The sequence below is a fragment of the Castanea sativa genome, chromosome 1, assembly GCF_040712315.1.
Source record: "Castanea sativa cultivar Marrone di Chiusa Pesio chromosome 1, ASM4071231v1".
NCBI lineage: Eukaryota > Viridiplantae > Streptophyta > Magnoliopsida > Fagales > Fagaceae > Castanea > Castanea sativa.
Window position 1 is genome coordinate 77,499,073 of NC_134013.1, and position 15,132 is coordinate 77,514,204.

Genomic DNA, 15,132 nt, shown 5'->3' on the forward strand with positions numbered 1-15,132 from the left:
ATTTGAAAGCAAATTTTTGTTGGTATTGCTTATATGGTGAAAATTGGTTAAAATATAATTGTACCTAGGAAAGGTAAAAAGGTCAAGTTAAAACTGATGGCAAACACATTCATGTGTTTTGCACTTAGTTTTATTGTAGAGAATATATATATATATATATATATATATATATATATCTTTTTTTTAAAATTTGCAAACATGTAACATACAATATAATATTCATCTTTTGCTAACCATGGAATGGATTATTACATTGTTAATCTTATGCGGGGTATGTGTGATATCTTTATAAGTTATAACTAACCTAGCATATACTATAATCATGTGTAGTCTATCACTTGAAAATATTACTCAAATTACAAGGGAAAGGAGAAGCAAAAATAATTAAATTTATGGAATTGAGAGGCAACTAAATTGAATTTACCCCAAAGTGAAAAGAAAAATGATAATTTATGAAGATTATATTAGGAATAGTAATTATTATTTCTTGGAATAAAAGATGTTGTAATGAAATTACTATTCTTATTCATAAATTTGGTTATTACATATAAAAGGTTTGTAAAATATGATGCATAATGAAAGTATTTAAAGTTTATACTTTTTTGAAAATATATTAATTTTAAAAGTTGTTATATGTATTAAAGAATAACTATAATTTCATTATGTTATGTGTGTGTGTGTGTATTTTGCTACTAAAAATCATAAGTCTTTTTTTTAGAAACAAAATTATAAGAAGTTTAAAGCAGTTAGCAAAAAATAGTGTTACCCAATCAACAAATTATGACTTACATCTAAGAGTCAAACATAGGAATGAAAACGATTTGGCCTAAACATCATTTTGGTTAAATCAATGTTGCACCCTTCCAATAATGCCAGGCTTGGAAGTTTGAGTTAAAACATAGCTTAATTGGAAAAAAAAAATATATTGTGAACACAGTTTTCTCCTAAATAGTTCAGCATGGAATGCCTATAAACAACTTCAGTGAACAATGAATGAATGAGCACAATAATGAATCGATGAATCTTACTTGCCTAGCTAGCTGTACAATATTTATTTTGTTTTGTTTTTGATGAGATGCAATATTTTTTTATTGGTTTGAAGGCTTAGTAGATAGAAGATTGATGTTTGCCAGAGCTTATACACCTATGCAGTATTAAAGGGAAAAAAAAATCTTGATGTCAATAGGCATACTTTAATGGTGTATAAAAATATTATTGAAAACCCTAATTTTTCTTGTAGTTATTTAAACCCTTTTATTACAAAGAGTAAGCTTTCTAAGTTTCCACAAGTCATGGATGAGCCACTTCAATCATCAAGGAAAATATTCAATTACTTGTATATTAATGTAACGGTTCACATGTATTCTAGTCCACTCAATAGAAAGTAAGATTTGACTTCCCTGTATAGAAGACATAGTAATAAGGCTGAAACTTCCATACAGAAGTTCGTTAAAGATTTGGTTAAGAAATCAATCTTCTTGAGTTATTATGAGAGAGAGAGAGAGAGAGAGAGAGAGAGAGATTTGTTCCTGGTATGATGCCTATGAAAGAAATTCACTATATTAAAGAATGCAATTTTTCTTATTTCTTTATTTTTCAATATATATATTCACAAATTGATTTTTCTACATATTTTTCAATGCAGAACCCTTAGTGATCACAACTAGAGGACCTGATCATGATGCGACTCGGCTCACTGATAACTTTACAACCTGTTTCTTTTTTATTTCTTCTGGTAAGTCTTCAAGTCTTGGCAGTGTTATCATATGTGATTTTCTTATTCATGTGTTAGGATCTAGTATTTTACATGCTAACAAAAACTATTGAAAACAAAAGAAAATAGACCTTCTTACTACTTCTTAGGTATTGGATTTGTTTGTACTTTGTATAGGATTTTAAAAGACGTTACTTTTTTTTCTGTCTTTTTCTCTATAAACAATTTTTTTCCCTTCATCCTTGGTCAAAGAATAACATGAGAATTTTTTTTTTCCTTCATCGATCCTTCACACATTCTGTCAAACTCCCAATGCAGGCATTTGCTGTGATGCTCCTTCCTACTGCATTGATCCCATGTTGGTATTCTATGATTAGTCGTGTTGAGCATCAAGTGAATTTGAACTCCCAAGACTTCCACTCTAATTTGCATTATGAAATTGAGAACACAGAAAAGTTCTTACATCCAATAAATTCATCAGCAACAAATTTAGCAGGAGTTTTAAAGTTGTCTCTCAATGGAACTAAACTCTCATTCTCTATGATTGAGACTAAGGTTGGTATCCATATGCTTCTCTCACAAAGATCATAAGTAGTTAAATGATTACCTTCAATAAGAAACAACTAAAGATTTCATAATTTTTTTTAAAAAAAATCTACAGGTGGCTCCTCTATTATTTCAAGCATGGTCTACAATTCCTTACTTATCTCAAATTTCATATACTGGGTTAGAAGGTCTATTTTTCTCATACTACACTGGTCAGAATCAAACTCTTGCAGTGTACTCTAACTCTTCATATAATTCTAGATCAAGTGCTCCAAATGTAAAAAGGAACCTCAGTTGTTACATCCAACATGTGAACCATGAGACAGGAGAATTATATGGAAACTCCATTGAATGCCCTTCCTTGAATTTGGTCAGTAAAAGATGGTTTCAAGAAGCCTTGAATAGTCCCAATGGATATGCCTCATTGGAAACTGGATGGAATAATTCTCAAGATCTTATACTACTTAGCTCAGCTAGAATTAATGGAGAAGGAGTTATCTCTCTAGGGTTTTCGGCCCAATTACTAACCACCCGTTTTACTAGTATAGATCGTCAGGGTGGGAGCTTGTATTTAGCTACCAAAGATGGGAAAGTGCTTATAGAAGAGCTCAAAAACACTCATATGGTTCTTGCTGGTAATATGGTTTCTGTCCAATTGATGAAACCAAATGGGGAACAAAAAGTTCTTGGGAACGTTTCCTGCATCATCAAAGATGGCTCACCAAGAGCTTCTACTTTGAATATTCAAGGAACAGAATACATGTTTTATTGTTCGTCACTTGATATGGTGGGAGTCCAATCGGTAAGTTTTAATTCTTAAATATCTTGCAAATATGCAAAACTGCATTTGTATATATTTATATTTTCTTGTGTTGCATTGAACACTAAACGTTGCAAAAGGCTTTGCTTGTTAAGTTATATGATCATGTATGTCACATGTGTGCTTTTCTTTCTTTGTTTTTGTACACATTAGGTAGGTTTTACACTTTTTTTTTTTTTATATATAATCAGGTATGCATTAGATTAGAGAGAATTATGCTATTCCTAGTTATAAAAAAAAAAAAGAAAAAAAGCAAACCTTTTTATTCTCCTTTTCTTTCTAGAAAATCTTAAGAAATAAGTATTATAAATGCTTTTGTTTGTGCTAGTCATAAAATACTATTCTAAATGCTTCACTGATCATTAATTTATTCTACACATTATAGACTTGTGGCTTTTATAGATTGTAGCTAGCCAAGTGGCCATAATATTCAAAAGCTTATTGATAAAAAATCATTTCGATAAATATCGTGTCATTCCTACGGTAGAGATTAGTTGGATTCAACAGTTTATGCATATATTAATGTAGTAAAACTGAATTCTATTTCTTTTCAGGTATATGTATTGGCTTTCCCACAAAAAGGGTTAGTCAGCCTTGTCCGCAAGAACAGGATAGTGGCATTGGCCCTCCTCATAGTGATTATCACTTCAATGGTTGTTTCCATTTTAAGTTTTGCATATATATTCGTTAGAGCTGCCAAACGAGAAATGCACTTGTGTGCTGCTCTCATAAAACAAATGGAAGCAACTCAACAAGCAGAGAGGAAGAGTATGAACAAGAGTCTTGCCTTTGCTAGTGCTAGCCATGATGTTCGCGCGTCACTTGCAGGCCTTACAGGTTTGATAGAGATGTGCTATGAAGAAGCTAATCCTGGTTCTGAATTGGAGACAAATTTGAGACAAATGGATACTTGTGCAAAGGACCTACTAGGTAATCTCTTCATACATTTTTAGGCAAATTGTTTTATATTTAGTGTTCTTTTTATCAATGAATATGTATAACTTATATACTTATTCAGGTTTGCTGAATTCTATTCTTGATACAAGCAAAATCGAGGCTGGCAAGATGCAACTTGAAGAAGAGGAATTTGATTTGGCTCGACTTCTTGAAGATGTAGTTGATTTATATCATCCTGTTGGTATCAAAAAGGGAGTAGATGTGGTATTAGACCCTTATGATGGTTCTGCCATCAAATTTTCACAAGTGAAAGGAGATAGGGGAAAACTCAAGCAAATATTATGCAATTTACTAAGCAATGCAGTTAAATTTACTTGTGAGGGGCATGTAACCGTTCGAACATGGGTTAGGAAACCCAGTTTGCAAAATTCAATAATTGCATCTAGTCAGAATGGTTTAATGAAATATTTACAGTGTTTGTTTCGCAAGAGCAATGAAGCATATAATGACCTGGAAGCCATGAATGCAGCCCAACAAGATCCAAATGCCATGGAATTTGTCTTTGAGGTTGATGATACAGGAAATGGAATTCCGAAGGAAAAGCACATCTCAGTCTTTGAAAACTATGTTCAAGTCAAAGAAACAGCTCTTGGACAAGGAGGCACTGGATTAGGACTTGGCATTGTTCAATCCCTGGTAAGCAACTAACTTTATCTCACATATTATTTATTTTTTGGCTGTGTTTATCTAGAGTTTCAAGATATGCAATCTAAGCGGGATCATGATCCCTCCATTTCAAGTCATCTTCATTATGCCTATTTCATGGTTCATATTTTATTTTCTAAGTTTAAAAGTGTACAGGCCATCTAAAATTTTAAATAACATGATAGTCTGTACAAATAGAGAGGATCTATTAAATGAATCAATTTGAAATGGAGAGAATTATTTTTCACTTATTGTACCACTTTTATTTTTTAAACTCAATTATGCATCTGTAGTTGTTGTAACTTGGATTAGATTTATATAACTGTCACAAATAACTTTATTGATGCACTAGTTTTTAAAGTGCCTTGATTAATAGTCTAATATCATTATAATCCCTTTTATTGATTAATTTTTCTTGTAATTTTGTGCTAGGTACGCTTGATGCATGGAGACATATCAATTGTGGACAAAGAGATTGGGGAAAAGGGAACTTGCTTTAGATTCAATGTGATACTCAGTACATGTGAAAATGTTAGTTGCAATAATGCAAAAGCAGAAGACCTTGAAATGGTTGATGGCTCCCATATTCCTGAGCTAACTCTTAGCACACCTAGTCCTGGCTTGTGGTTACGTACTTCTAGTTCAAAGCTGACAGTTCACTCAACCCCTAGCCCCAAGGTAACGACATCCCATGTTGTTCTTTTGATTCAAAATAATGAACGGCGAAGGACTTCACAAAGATTCATGGAGAACTTAAGGATAAAAGTATCAGTAGCAAAGCAATGGGAACATCTTCCTTCTACTCTTCAAAAGATAAAACATAAGGAGAACCATTCTTGTCACAATTCTTCAGGAAAATCAGATTTGAGTTCTCCAAGTGGCTACTTAAGTAGTTCTGCTTCTAATAACTCTAGCGGTGTAGAAAAGGATGTGCCTTTAAGTAGCATGGATGGTTCAAACTACATACTATCAGTCTTCAAAAGGACTACTCCTAAATTTGCATCAAGTTTCATATTAATTGTGATTGATGCATGTGCTGGACCATTCCTAGAATTATGTAGAATTGTGGCTGAATTCAAAAAAGGCCTCCACAATGCTACTTGTAAGGTTGTTTGGTTGGAGAAACCAATGATGCGTAACATTAACTTCAAACACATTGAAGAGGACCTGGTTGATCCTAATGATGTCGTAATATCTAAGCCATTTCATGGTTCTCGTTTGTATCAAGTGGTAAGACTTCTTCCTGAGTTTGGAGGTACATTGCAAGGGAATTCAAGCAAACTAAAAGAAGAAATCAAGTTCCAAGCTGAAAAAGTTCCCAAAGATCCTAGTTCATCAAGGAGTCAGTCTTATATTGAGAATTCTTCGGCAAACAAACACTCAACTCAACAAGTAGAATTACAAGACCATGGTAGCAGCATTGAGGAAGCTAAGAAGAAAAGCATGTCACCCATTCAAACTCTATCTCATGTTGGGTCCAAACCAAGAAGTCCTCCGAGTAACGGAATTCTAACAAAAGAACAAGAAATACAAGAAATTGGTAACTCAAATGATGAGAAGCCATTGAGTGGGAAGAAACTCTTGGTTGCTGATGACAATGTATTGTTGCGCAAGTTAACTGTTGCCAGTCTTTTAAAGCTTGGTGCAATTGCCGAAACTTGTGTTAATGGACAGGAAGCTTTAGATCTGGTTTGCAAAGGTCTAAGTGATCAAAGGAAACTTGGAGCTTCGAATGTTCTTCCATACGATTATGTCTTAATGGATTGTGAGGTAAAGACCATGATTTCCCTCTCCTTTACTTTTTTATGGCATTTAAAAAAATGTATTATAATATATATATATATATATATATATATATAACTATTTTTATTTCACGATTAGAACAACTGAAATATATTAGAGGACATCCTTTGGACTATGTCACATGTTTCTATGTTTAACCATTCAAAATATATTTTTTTAATTTTATTTATTGTAATTCCTTGCACTATAGTTTAACTTTAATCACACAATGTATGCTGTTCATATTTCATAATCATATTAAATTTTTTTCCAACTAATAAATCATATATCATTTTGTGTTTGACAGATGCCTATGATGAATGGGTATGAAGCAACAAAGCAAATAAGGAAAATGGAGAAGTCCTACGGTGTTCATATTCCAATCATTGCATTAACTGCTCATACGTCAGGTGGTGAAGCTAAGGTGGCAATTGAGGCTGGAATGGATGTTCATCTTGGCAAACCACTGAAGAAGGAACATCTTTTGGAGGCCATTAGATACATCGATACTAAATGAAAATATGCATAAGCATACCTTATGACTCTTATCTATGCAATAATGGTGACTCTTTATGGTAGTTTTGTTGTACATGTAATATATGTATGTTTCTCAAAAAAGAAAAAATAAATCATGCTAAAATATAGAGAAATGCTATAGTATTTTGTGGGAATACAGAAGTACAAGACATTGACTAAAAATATGAAGTCATTTATCATTTTGTTGGAATGTAGAAGTTCAAGACATTGACTGAAAATATCAAGTCATTTATCATTTTGTTGGAATTCAGAAGTTTAAGACATTGATTGAAAATATGAAGTGATTTGTGCATTCTATATGGTTTTTAATTTCTTGTTTATCAAGGAAGGATACAACATACAAGCTCAAGAAACTCAAACAAAGAAGTAAACTTTTTGTTATACTTTTACCCAAAAAAAAAAAACTTTTTTATATAATTTTTAACCTTACACCCTTTTAATGCTACTCGGTTAACATATAAAATGAAAGATCACATTTAGGTCTGTTTGGTCCACTTTGGTCTATTTTAGTACACTTAAAAAAGATAGAAAAAAAGAAGAAGAAGACGGATTTGAATTAAGAATACTTATTTTAAATCAGAATGTCTTAAAAAATATATATAAATGACAAAAAATAATAATAATATTTTTAATTTAATGATTTGTGGTGGTATCTCTTTTTTTTAAAAGTGAATTACACAATTTTAATGTTTTGATATGATATTATTTGAATTTAAAACTTAAATTTTTAACACTTATTCTAAATTGGAATGTATAAATTTTTTTCCTAAACTGTTTTTGATTATAAGAGGTAACATATTATTAACTGTCATAGACTTAATCTTCTAATAATATTAATATTAATAATTAATTTCTTGGTACAATTGTTTTGTAATTAAAAATAATAATACTAATAATTAAGAAAAACGCCCATTTAGAATTTTTGATAATTTTGGGAAGAGTAATGTTATAGTTACAAACTATTTTACAAACTGTTGATGTGGTCATTTTCTTATTAATTTTCATCTAGGCCTACCATTAATATTATTTCTTTATTTACCAATAACTACTCACCATATCAGCAATTTGTAAAACTTTTTGTAAAAAAGTTTGTATCTTTAGCATTACTCTTTTGAGCATTTTTTATCTCAAGACTTCTGGATTATAATTTGGGAAATTTTGTTTGTTTCCATTGAAATTAAGCTCTTAAATTAAGATTTAAGTTGACATTTCTATTGAGAAGGTTCTTTAATAAGTGATTAAATCTTTTTTCAAATAAGTTGGGTCATTAATATTAAAAGATTTCCTTTTAAGGTTTAATTCAAATTTGAATTGGAAATAAAACATGGAAAGTATAAATTTTTTTTGAGAATAATATAATATCAAACTCAGTAACTAGCCCTAAGAGGGGTGGCCCAGTTGGTGGAGATCTCGCAAGCAAGTACAAGGTCCCTCATTCGAGTCGTGGCGGGTACCATGTGAGGGGTGGGCTCCTAACTTGCTTTGCGCCTCCTCCGCTGGCTCTCTTAAGGTGTTAAGGTGAAGTCTATGGCACCCTGGTCACAGTAGTTATGGCTCAATTCAACATTTTTTAACGAGGTGCTCCTATTAGGTCACGCTCTGGGGGTAAGTCACATATGGTCGCCCCCGCCCCCCTTTTGTTTATAAAAAAAAAAAATCAAACTCAGTAACTAACCTTTTAAAAACTCAAGAGATGATTAAAATAAATTTTTTTTTTTAAATTAGGACCGGGCGGGTCGGGTTAAACCAATACAACCCAAAACCCAAAAATTAAGAGAGAAAGACCCGAACACGGCCCGAATGTCCACCTGCCCGCTCAAAGCAATTCGGTTCGGGTCGGACCAGCTTTACTCTTCTTCCATAAAATAAAAGTATTGACAGCAGAACATAAATAGAGTCATAGAGATTAGGCAGAGAGAGAGAGAGTGTGAGAAAGTCATACAACACCGGAGTTAGATCGAGGACGAAGGTTGCTGTCTCGTCGCGGCTACAGACCTACGGTATGTGAGGCTCACCACTCAAACTCAAACTCAAACGTGCTGTTGTGATTTGTGTGTGTATATTTATTTGGATTTTGGAGTCCTAAGGACTAGGAATATGACTAACAAGGGATTTGAGGTTTTTTTTCTTCTTTTTTTTTTTTTGATGAGAAGGTTTTTTTTCTTCTTGTTTATGGGATGGGTTTTTTGAAAATTCTTATATGGTATTTTTTGTCAAAAATCTGAGAGCCGGTAATTAAGTATTTTATTTTATTAGCTAAGTGTTCCATTGCTTTTAATAACCTTTCCATCCCCCTGCAGTATGGGACGCTTCAAAAGCAGAATTTTTCTTTTGTTTCTAATATGATGTGATTGGGTTTCTACCTGTGGGTCAATGTATTTCTGTTATTGTTGGTTTAATATTTAGCTGGTTTGTGCCCCAAGACCAGTAAATTAAAATGTATGATGCAGCTTTTTTAAGGCTATGATGGAGGCTGAATCTAATAATGCGATTCCTCCCAAGCATGGGGTTAGAGCCACACTTCGCCTTGGGCCTGAAACTTATGTTGTTTGCAAGAATGAGGGAACTCTTTCCGATCAATTGGTTTCAATGAAAGAGGAAAGCATGAGCATATTGAAGGAATTCATCACCAAACATAATGTTCCTAATGATGTTCCTGATGAACTTGTTGAAGGCTCTTCAGAAGACGATACTGAAATCCCTGAGAAGACTCATGTCAAGTCCAAGAAGACCAAGTTAACATAATCCACTATGGTTTAAACCCCCCAAAAGATAATGTATGGGAAAACTCCTTTAATGAAATGATTGTGCTCTTTCGCCTTTCACTTCTATAATGCTTGAGACTCTGCTTGTTACAGATACTTTGGCGAAGGAGATTCCTATGTTAAATGAATCTTCTGGTGCCTGAGGAGTTTGAGGTTGTTTTAACCATATTAAGTCCTATTGTCTTTGGTATTATATCTGATGCTCTTCTCAACCCCCCACCACCCAGGTCAATTTCTTAGAAGAAATGCTATCTGCTTTAAATTCTGTATCTTTTTTTACCTTTAATTGTTTGGTAGAGAAGGTGGAGAAGGAAATGCATTAATAGAAACTAGAGAATAACAAACGGATCTGAAGAACGCTTGAATAAAAAACACCTAACAAGTCCATAGGTGGACTATCACTTCATACAACACAAAATCACTACATAGCACCCAACTTGAGTTACCCATCGGCACACTTACTAGCTTCACAATAAGAACTCTCAGTTCTTGTTTTCCCTCCCTTCATAAGCGATGATTGCACCGATACACCTCTACGATTCTCTCTTTCTCATTAATTTCTATTGGACTAACTGCATTTGCGATGGTTTTTGGAACCCATATTTTGGGTGCTAATATAGCTAAAGACTTTTGGATCAAATTATGTTTGTTCAATACTTCAATTGTTTCTCTTCTTGAATTTTGGTTTTTTAATTAGAAGGATATTTGAAATCATAGTTTGGATTTTCCTATAAAAATTTATTTTTGAATCTAGTAAATTTCTCATCAAATAGAAAAATGTTTCTAATTCATGCTTTGGCCCACCAAAGATAAAATCCAGGTTGTCACTAACCACAATTGTTCTATTTCTTACTTGAACAAAACACAAACACACACACTGACAACTATTCTGTTTCTTGCAATACTATCTCTGTCATTGCTTTCAATGAATATTGCATTGTGCTTTAGAGCTACAGCATCTCCACCTATTCTCTCATCATCTTCTAAATTCTAATCGATCGTTACAGATAAGTTAGGTTCTCAGTTGCATCTCTTTCTTAGTTCCAACTTCTATTGTTGGGGGGTCTCATCTAAGGCTTTATTTAAACCAATTAATGTTCACACCAAATATTTTCATGCATTGAATGTGATGAATAAAACGTTGTGTCAAACTCATCCACAAGTAATTAAGCTCGTTAGTACTCAATACCAATGTATGTTTGTGACAAAAATGAAAAATCTCACAATCTTTACTCTTTCTGCTGAGATATTAAGCGTATGATTACTACAACTGTTTTCTCATGCTGATGACAAATTTGGGTAGGCTGTGAATAACCCTGAGACCTTGCAAACCTACCTCAAATTCCATCATGCTTGCTGCGTTGCTTTAATCAAAGCTTTCACACCATCTGATCTATGCTGCTTAATAGGCTAAATTGGTAGATCATTGAACTGGAGGTATCCAGAACTGCTTTTGATTGGTAAGAGGAGAATATAGGTTGTATGAGGTTTAAACAAGCCGTGTGACTCTTTAAATATGTTATATGACTAAAAGTAACTTAAATAATCCTTAAAATCTTCACATGGTGAATTAGAAGAATTTTCCTCCAAAATACTTTAGAGATAAACTATGTCCTATACAAATGGACACCAGTGGAGGTGCTTGTGAGAAATTTGTGAGAAAATTGAACAAGGATGGATGCATAAATTTGATATCATCGGCATAAGCTAATTTACAGGAAAGCAACAAAAAAGAAGATTAAAAATAATATTTACGTATACCATCCAACCAAAACTTTAACAAAATATATAAGAATAGACTTTATATTGACAAGAAAAAATTCCTCTAAATTAGAGAGTGATTCAATATAAACTGTCAATTATGGAGGAGTGGTTTTTTAATAATAAACATTGAAATAAATTTTCTATAATAAACAATCTTGTTTCAATGAAAACTTCTTGTGAAGATAATTTTTCCTGTATTCATATATTTGGTAGCATTAGAAAAAATAAGTTAAAGAAAAACTATCTTTGGTAAATAAAAAACTCTGAAAATATGACTTATTTTGTAAAGATTGTTTTTTTGGTAAAAATTTTCGGAAAACAACTTATTCTCACGCCATGCTAAATAAAAAAAGTTAAGAGGTAATGTAGAAACTTTTGAAAACAACTCTATCTTATTTTGAGGTCACTACCAAAGAAAATGAGATAATTTTTCAAAAAATATATTTGAAAAATGATTTATTTCTTAGAAAACATTAATATCGAAACAAATGGAGCTTACCATCAAAAAATAATATGTTCTACCAAAATGATAAAAGTGCAAGACAAATATTAAAGCTATTACCTTATTTTATTACAAAAAATTTACGATGTAATTAATGTGAATGGTGCTACATGAACATAATATATAAAATAATTTTTATTTTTATTTTTATTTTTTTCCTACTTAAAAATTGACGGATGAGTTTATATTTAAAATTTCACTCTAAGGGATTATAATAAATTATATATATATATAATTTATTATAATCCCTTGCCCTATAGTTTAACTTTAATCACACAATGTATGCTATTCATATTTTTCATAATAATATTAATTTTTTTCCAACTAAATCATATATGATTTTGTGTTTGAGAGATGCCTGTGATGAATGGGTATGAAGCAACAGAGCAATAAGGAAAATGGAGACGTCCTACCGTGTTCATATTCCAATCTTTGCATTAACTGCTCATACATTAGGTGGGGAAGCTAACATGGCAATTGAGGCTAGAATGGATATGTTCATCTTGGCAAACCACTGAAAGAGGAACATCTTTTGGAGGCCATTAAATATGTTGATACTAAATGAAATATGCATAAGCATACCTTATGACTTTATCAATGCAATAATGGTGACTCTTTATGGTAGTTTTGTTGTCCATATAATATATGTATGTGCAGTTGAAATCGTGTTAAAAATATATAGAAATGCTATAGCATTTTTTTTTTGGAATGCAGAAGTTGATAACATTGATTGAAAATATGAAGTCATTTATACATTCTATATGGTTTTTTGATTTTTGTTTATCAAGGAAGGATATAAAATCATGTTTTTTAGTGGTCTCCAAATGTTAGCATCTAAAATGAAAGGCCCCCAGTTCAATTAACAATAAAAAGTTTATAGCACAAAAGTATGACATGGTAGACAGCAAGATCATTTTTGTCAATTTCAGTTCACTTCAGTCTATTCGGTCCACTCTGGTCTATTTCATTACACTTACTTTAAAAAAAAAAGGGACAGGTTTGGGTTAAGAATACTTATTCTAAATCAGAATGTATTAAGAAATATAGGTGAAAAAATATATATTATTTTTAATTTTTTAATTTAATGATTTGTGGTTTTTTTAAAGTAAGTTACACAATTTTAATGCTTTGATATGATATAATTTGAATTTGGAAATCAAATTTTGAACACTTATTCTAAAACATAATGTATTAAAAAATATAGATGAAAAAAAATAATATGATTATTATTTATAATTTTTCAATTTAATGATTTGTGGTATTATGTTTCTTTTTAAGTAAATTACACAATTTTAGTGTTTTGATATGATATGATTTGAATTTGGAAACCAATTTTTAAGTCATATAGAAATTAATTAGGAGATTTCTATAATTATGGTTCTCTTAGGCTTCGTTTAGGAATTCATAAAGGAATGGAATGGAATGATCATAAGGAAATGGGAAGGAATGGAATAGAATGTATTTAAATAAAGGAAATGAATGGAAAAAAATGGAATGGATTAAAGATAACCTTGATTGGATGTATTTAAGTAAGGAAAAAGAATGAAAAAGAATGGAATGAAATAGATAAAAAGTAACCTTGATTGGATGTTTTAAAATAAAGGAATGTAAGTTATCTTGTTTGGGAATAATATGGAGGGAATAAAATAGAATCATTTTATGACAATATTACTATTATAACCATATTTTAAAATAAAAGATTGAATATATAGGGGTATTTTGGGAGTTTTAGTAAAAAAATCATTAAATCTAATTTTATTCCCTCCCATTCCTCAAAATTTTAAGGGAAATGAAAATTTGATGTTTTAAGGGAATAGAGAAGAATGAGTATTCCCTCCTATCCATTCCATTCCCTCCCACTTAAACTCCCAAATAAGGGAATTGACTTTCCATTCCCTCCATTAAAACTCCCAAATAAGGGAAGGAAAGAATATTTTAAAATTATTCTTTTTATTCTTTTCTATTCCATTCCGTTCCCTCCTCCCAAACAAGGCTTTAAGCTTTTTAATAATTCACTTGAGTACATGAAAGCTTTTTTCTATCGACATATAAAGCTCATCTTGTAATGTATACAGTTTTTTGTTGTTGATACATTTGTAATGTAGAAGTTATTCAACATACTATGATAGAAATTCTTTTATAAATAAATTTACTGTTCTCTCCATTCTCAAACAAGAATAATCATATATATTTTCATACAAGCATTCAAAATAATTAATATGACAAAACAAGGCTGCATGAAGTAAACTCTTTATGTTGATGACTTTGTTGTATTGGAAGAAGCACCAAAATTTTTAATGAAAAAATATTAAACAAATAATATAGAAACAAAAAATGTAATTGTTCCACGCATTGCACGGACCTAGTGTATATAAAAATAGAATAAAACTAAAACCATTTAACTTTTGGTAAACCTTATATTATTATACATACTTTTTGAGACCTCACAATTTTACGTGTCATTATTTTAATATTCTTTTAAAATTAAATTTAAATTATTTTGTGTGTTTAAACAATCCATTAGAATCTTGACAAATAATATTTTCTTTAAATGATATATATAGTTCTATATATAAACAAAATTATAATTGTGGGTTACTTTTTTGCACTCCCAGGGAAACTCATGCGTACTCCCTGGGAAACTTTTTGCAGTCCCACATCGAAGAAAACTCCCTCCACTTGCTGCCTTATAAGCATGAAGCCAAAGGAGTAGTGTACCATTAGTTATTCCTTTTATAGTGGGCTACTTTTTTGTACTCCCAGGGAAACTCATGTATACTCCCTGTGAAACTTTTTGCAGTCTCACATCAAAGAAAACTCCCCCCACTTGCTACTTTATAAGCGTGAAGCTGAAGGAGTAGTGTATCATCAGTTATTAATAAATTTTTGATAATAACTATTAAGGCAGTAAGTGGGGGGAGTTTTCTTTGATATGGGATTGCAAAAAGTTTCCCAGGGAGTACACGAGTTTCCCTGGGAGTACAAAAAAGTAGCTCACAATAATAAATACTTGATCTTAGAATATATAATTCCATATAGAAATCTTATCGTAATAAATTTTTGATAATAACTATTAACTACCAAAATTATCAAATTTTGA

At 31.5% G+C, this 15,132-nt stretch overlaps 1 protein-coding gene and 1 long non-coding RNA gene across 2 annotated transcripts; both read left to right on the forward strand.

Annotated features, from left to right (window-relative positions):
- Positions 1-2,038: 2,038 nt before the first annotated feature.
- LOC142608166 (histidine kinase CKI1-like) lies at positions 2,039-6,981 on the forward strand. The gene is made up of 6 exons (XM_075779883.1): positions 2,039-2,269; positions 2,376-3,062; positions 3,635-4,010; positions 4,099-4,673; positions 5,115-6,452; positions 6,772-6,981. The coding sequence occupies exons 1-6, from the start codon at positions 2,045-2,047 to the stop codon at positions 6,979-6,981; spliced, it is 3,411 nt and encodes a 1,136-aa protein (XP_075635998.1). The 5' UTR covers positions 2,039-2,044.
- A 1,900-nt stretch (positions 6,982-8,881) lies between these two features.
- On the forward strand, positions 8,882-9,959 carry LOC142638019 (uncharacterized). Its single transcript, XR_012844959.1, has 2 exons — positions 8,882-9,001; positions 9,452-9,959. It is a non-coding gene; the product is annotated as an uncharacterized LOC142638019 (long non-coding RNA).
- Positions 9,960-15,132: the final 5,173 nt, after the last annotated feature.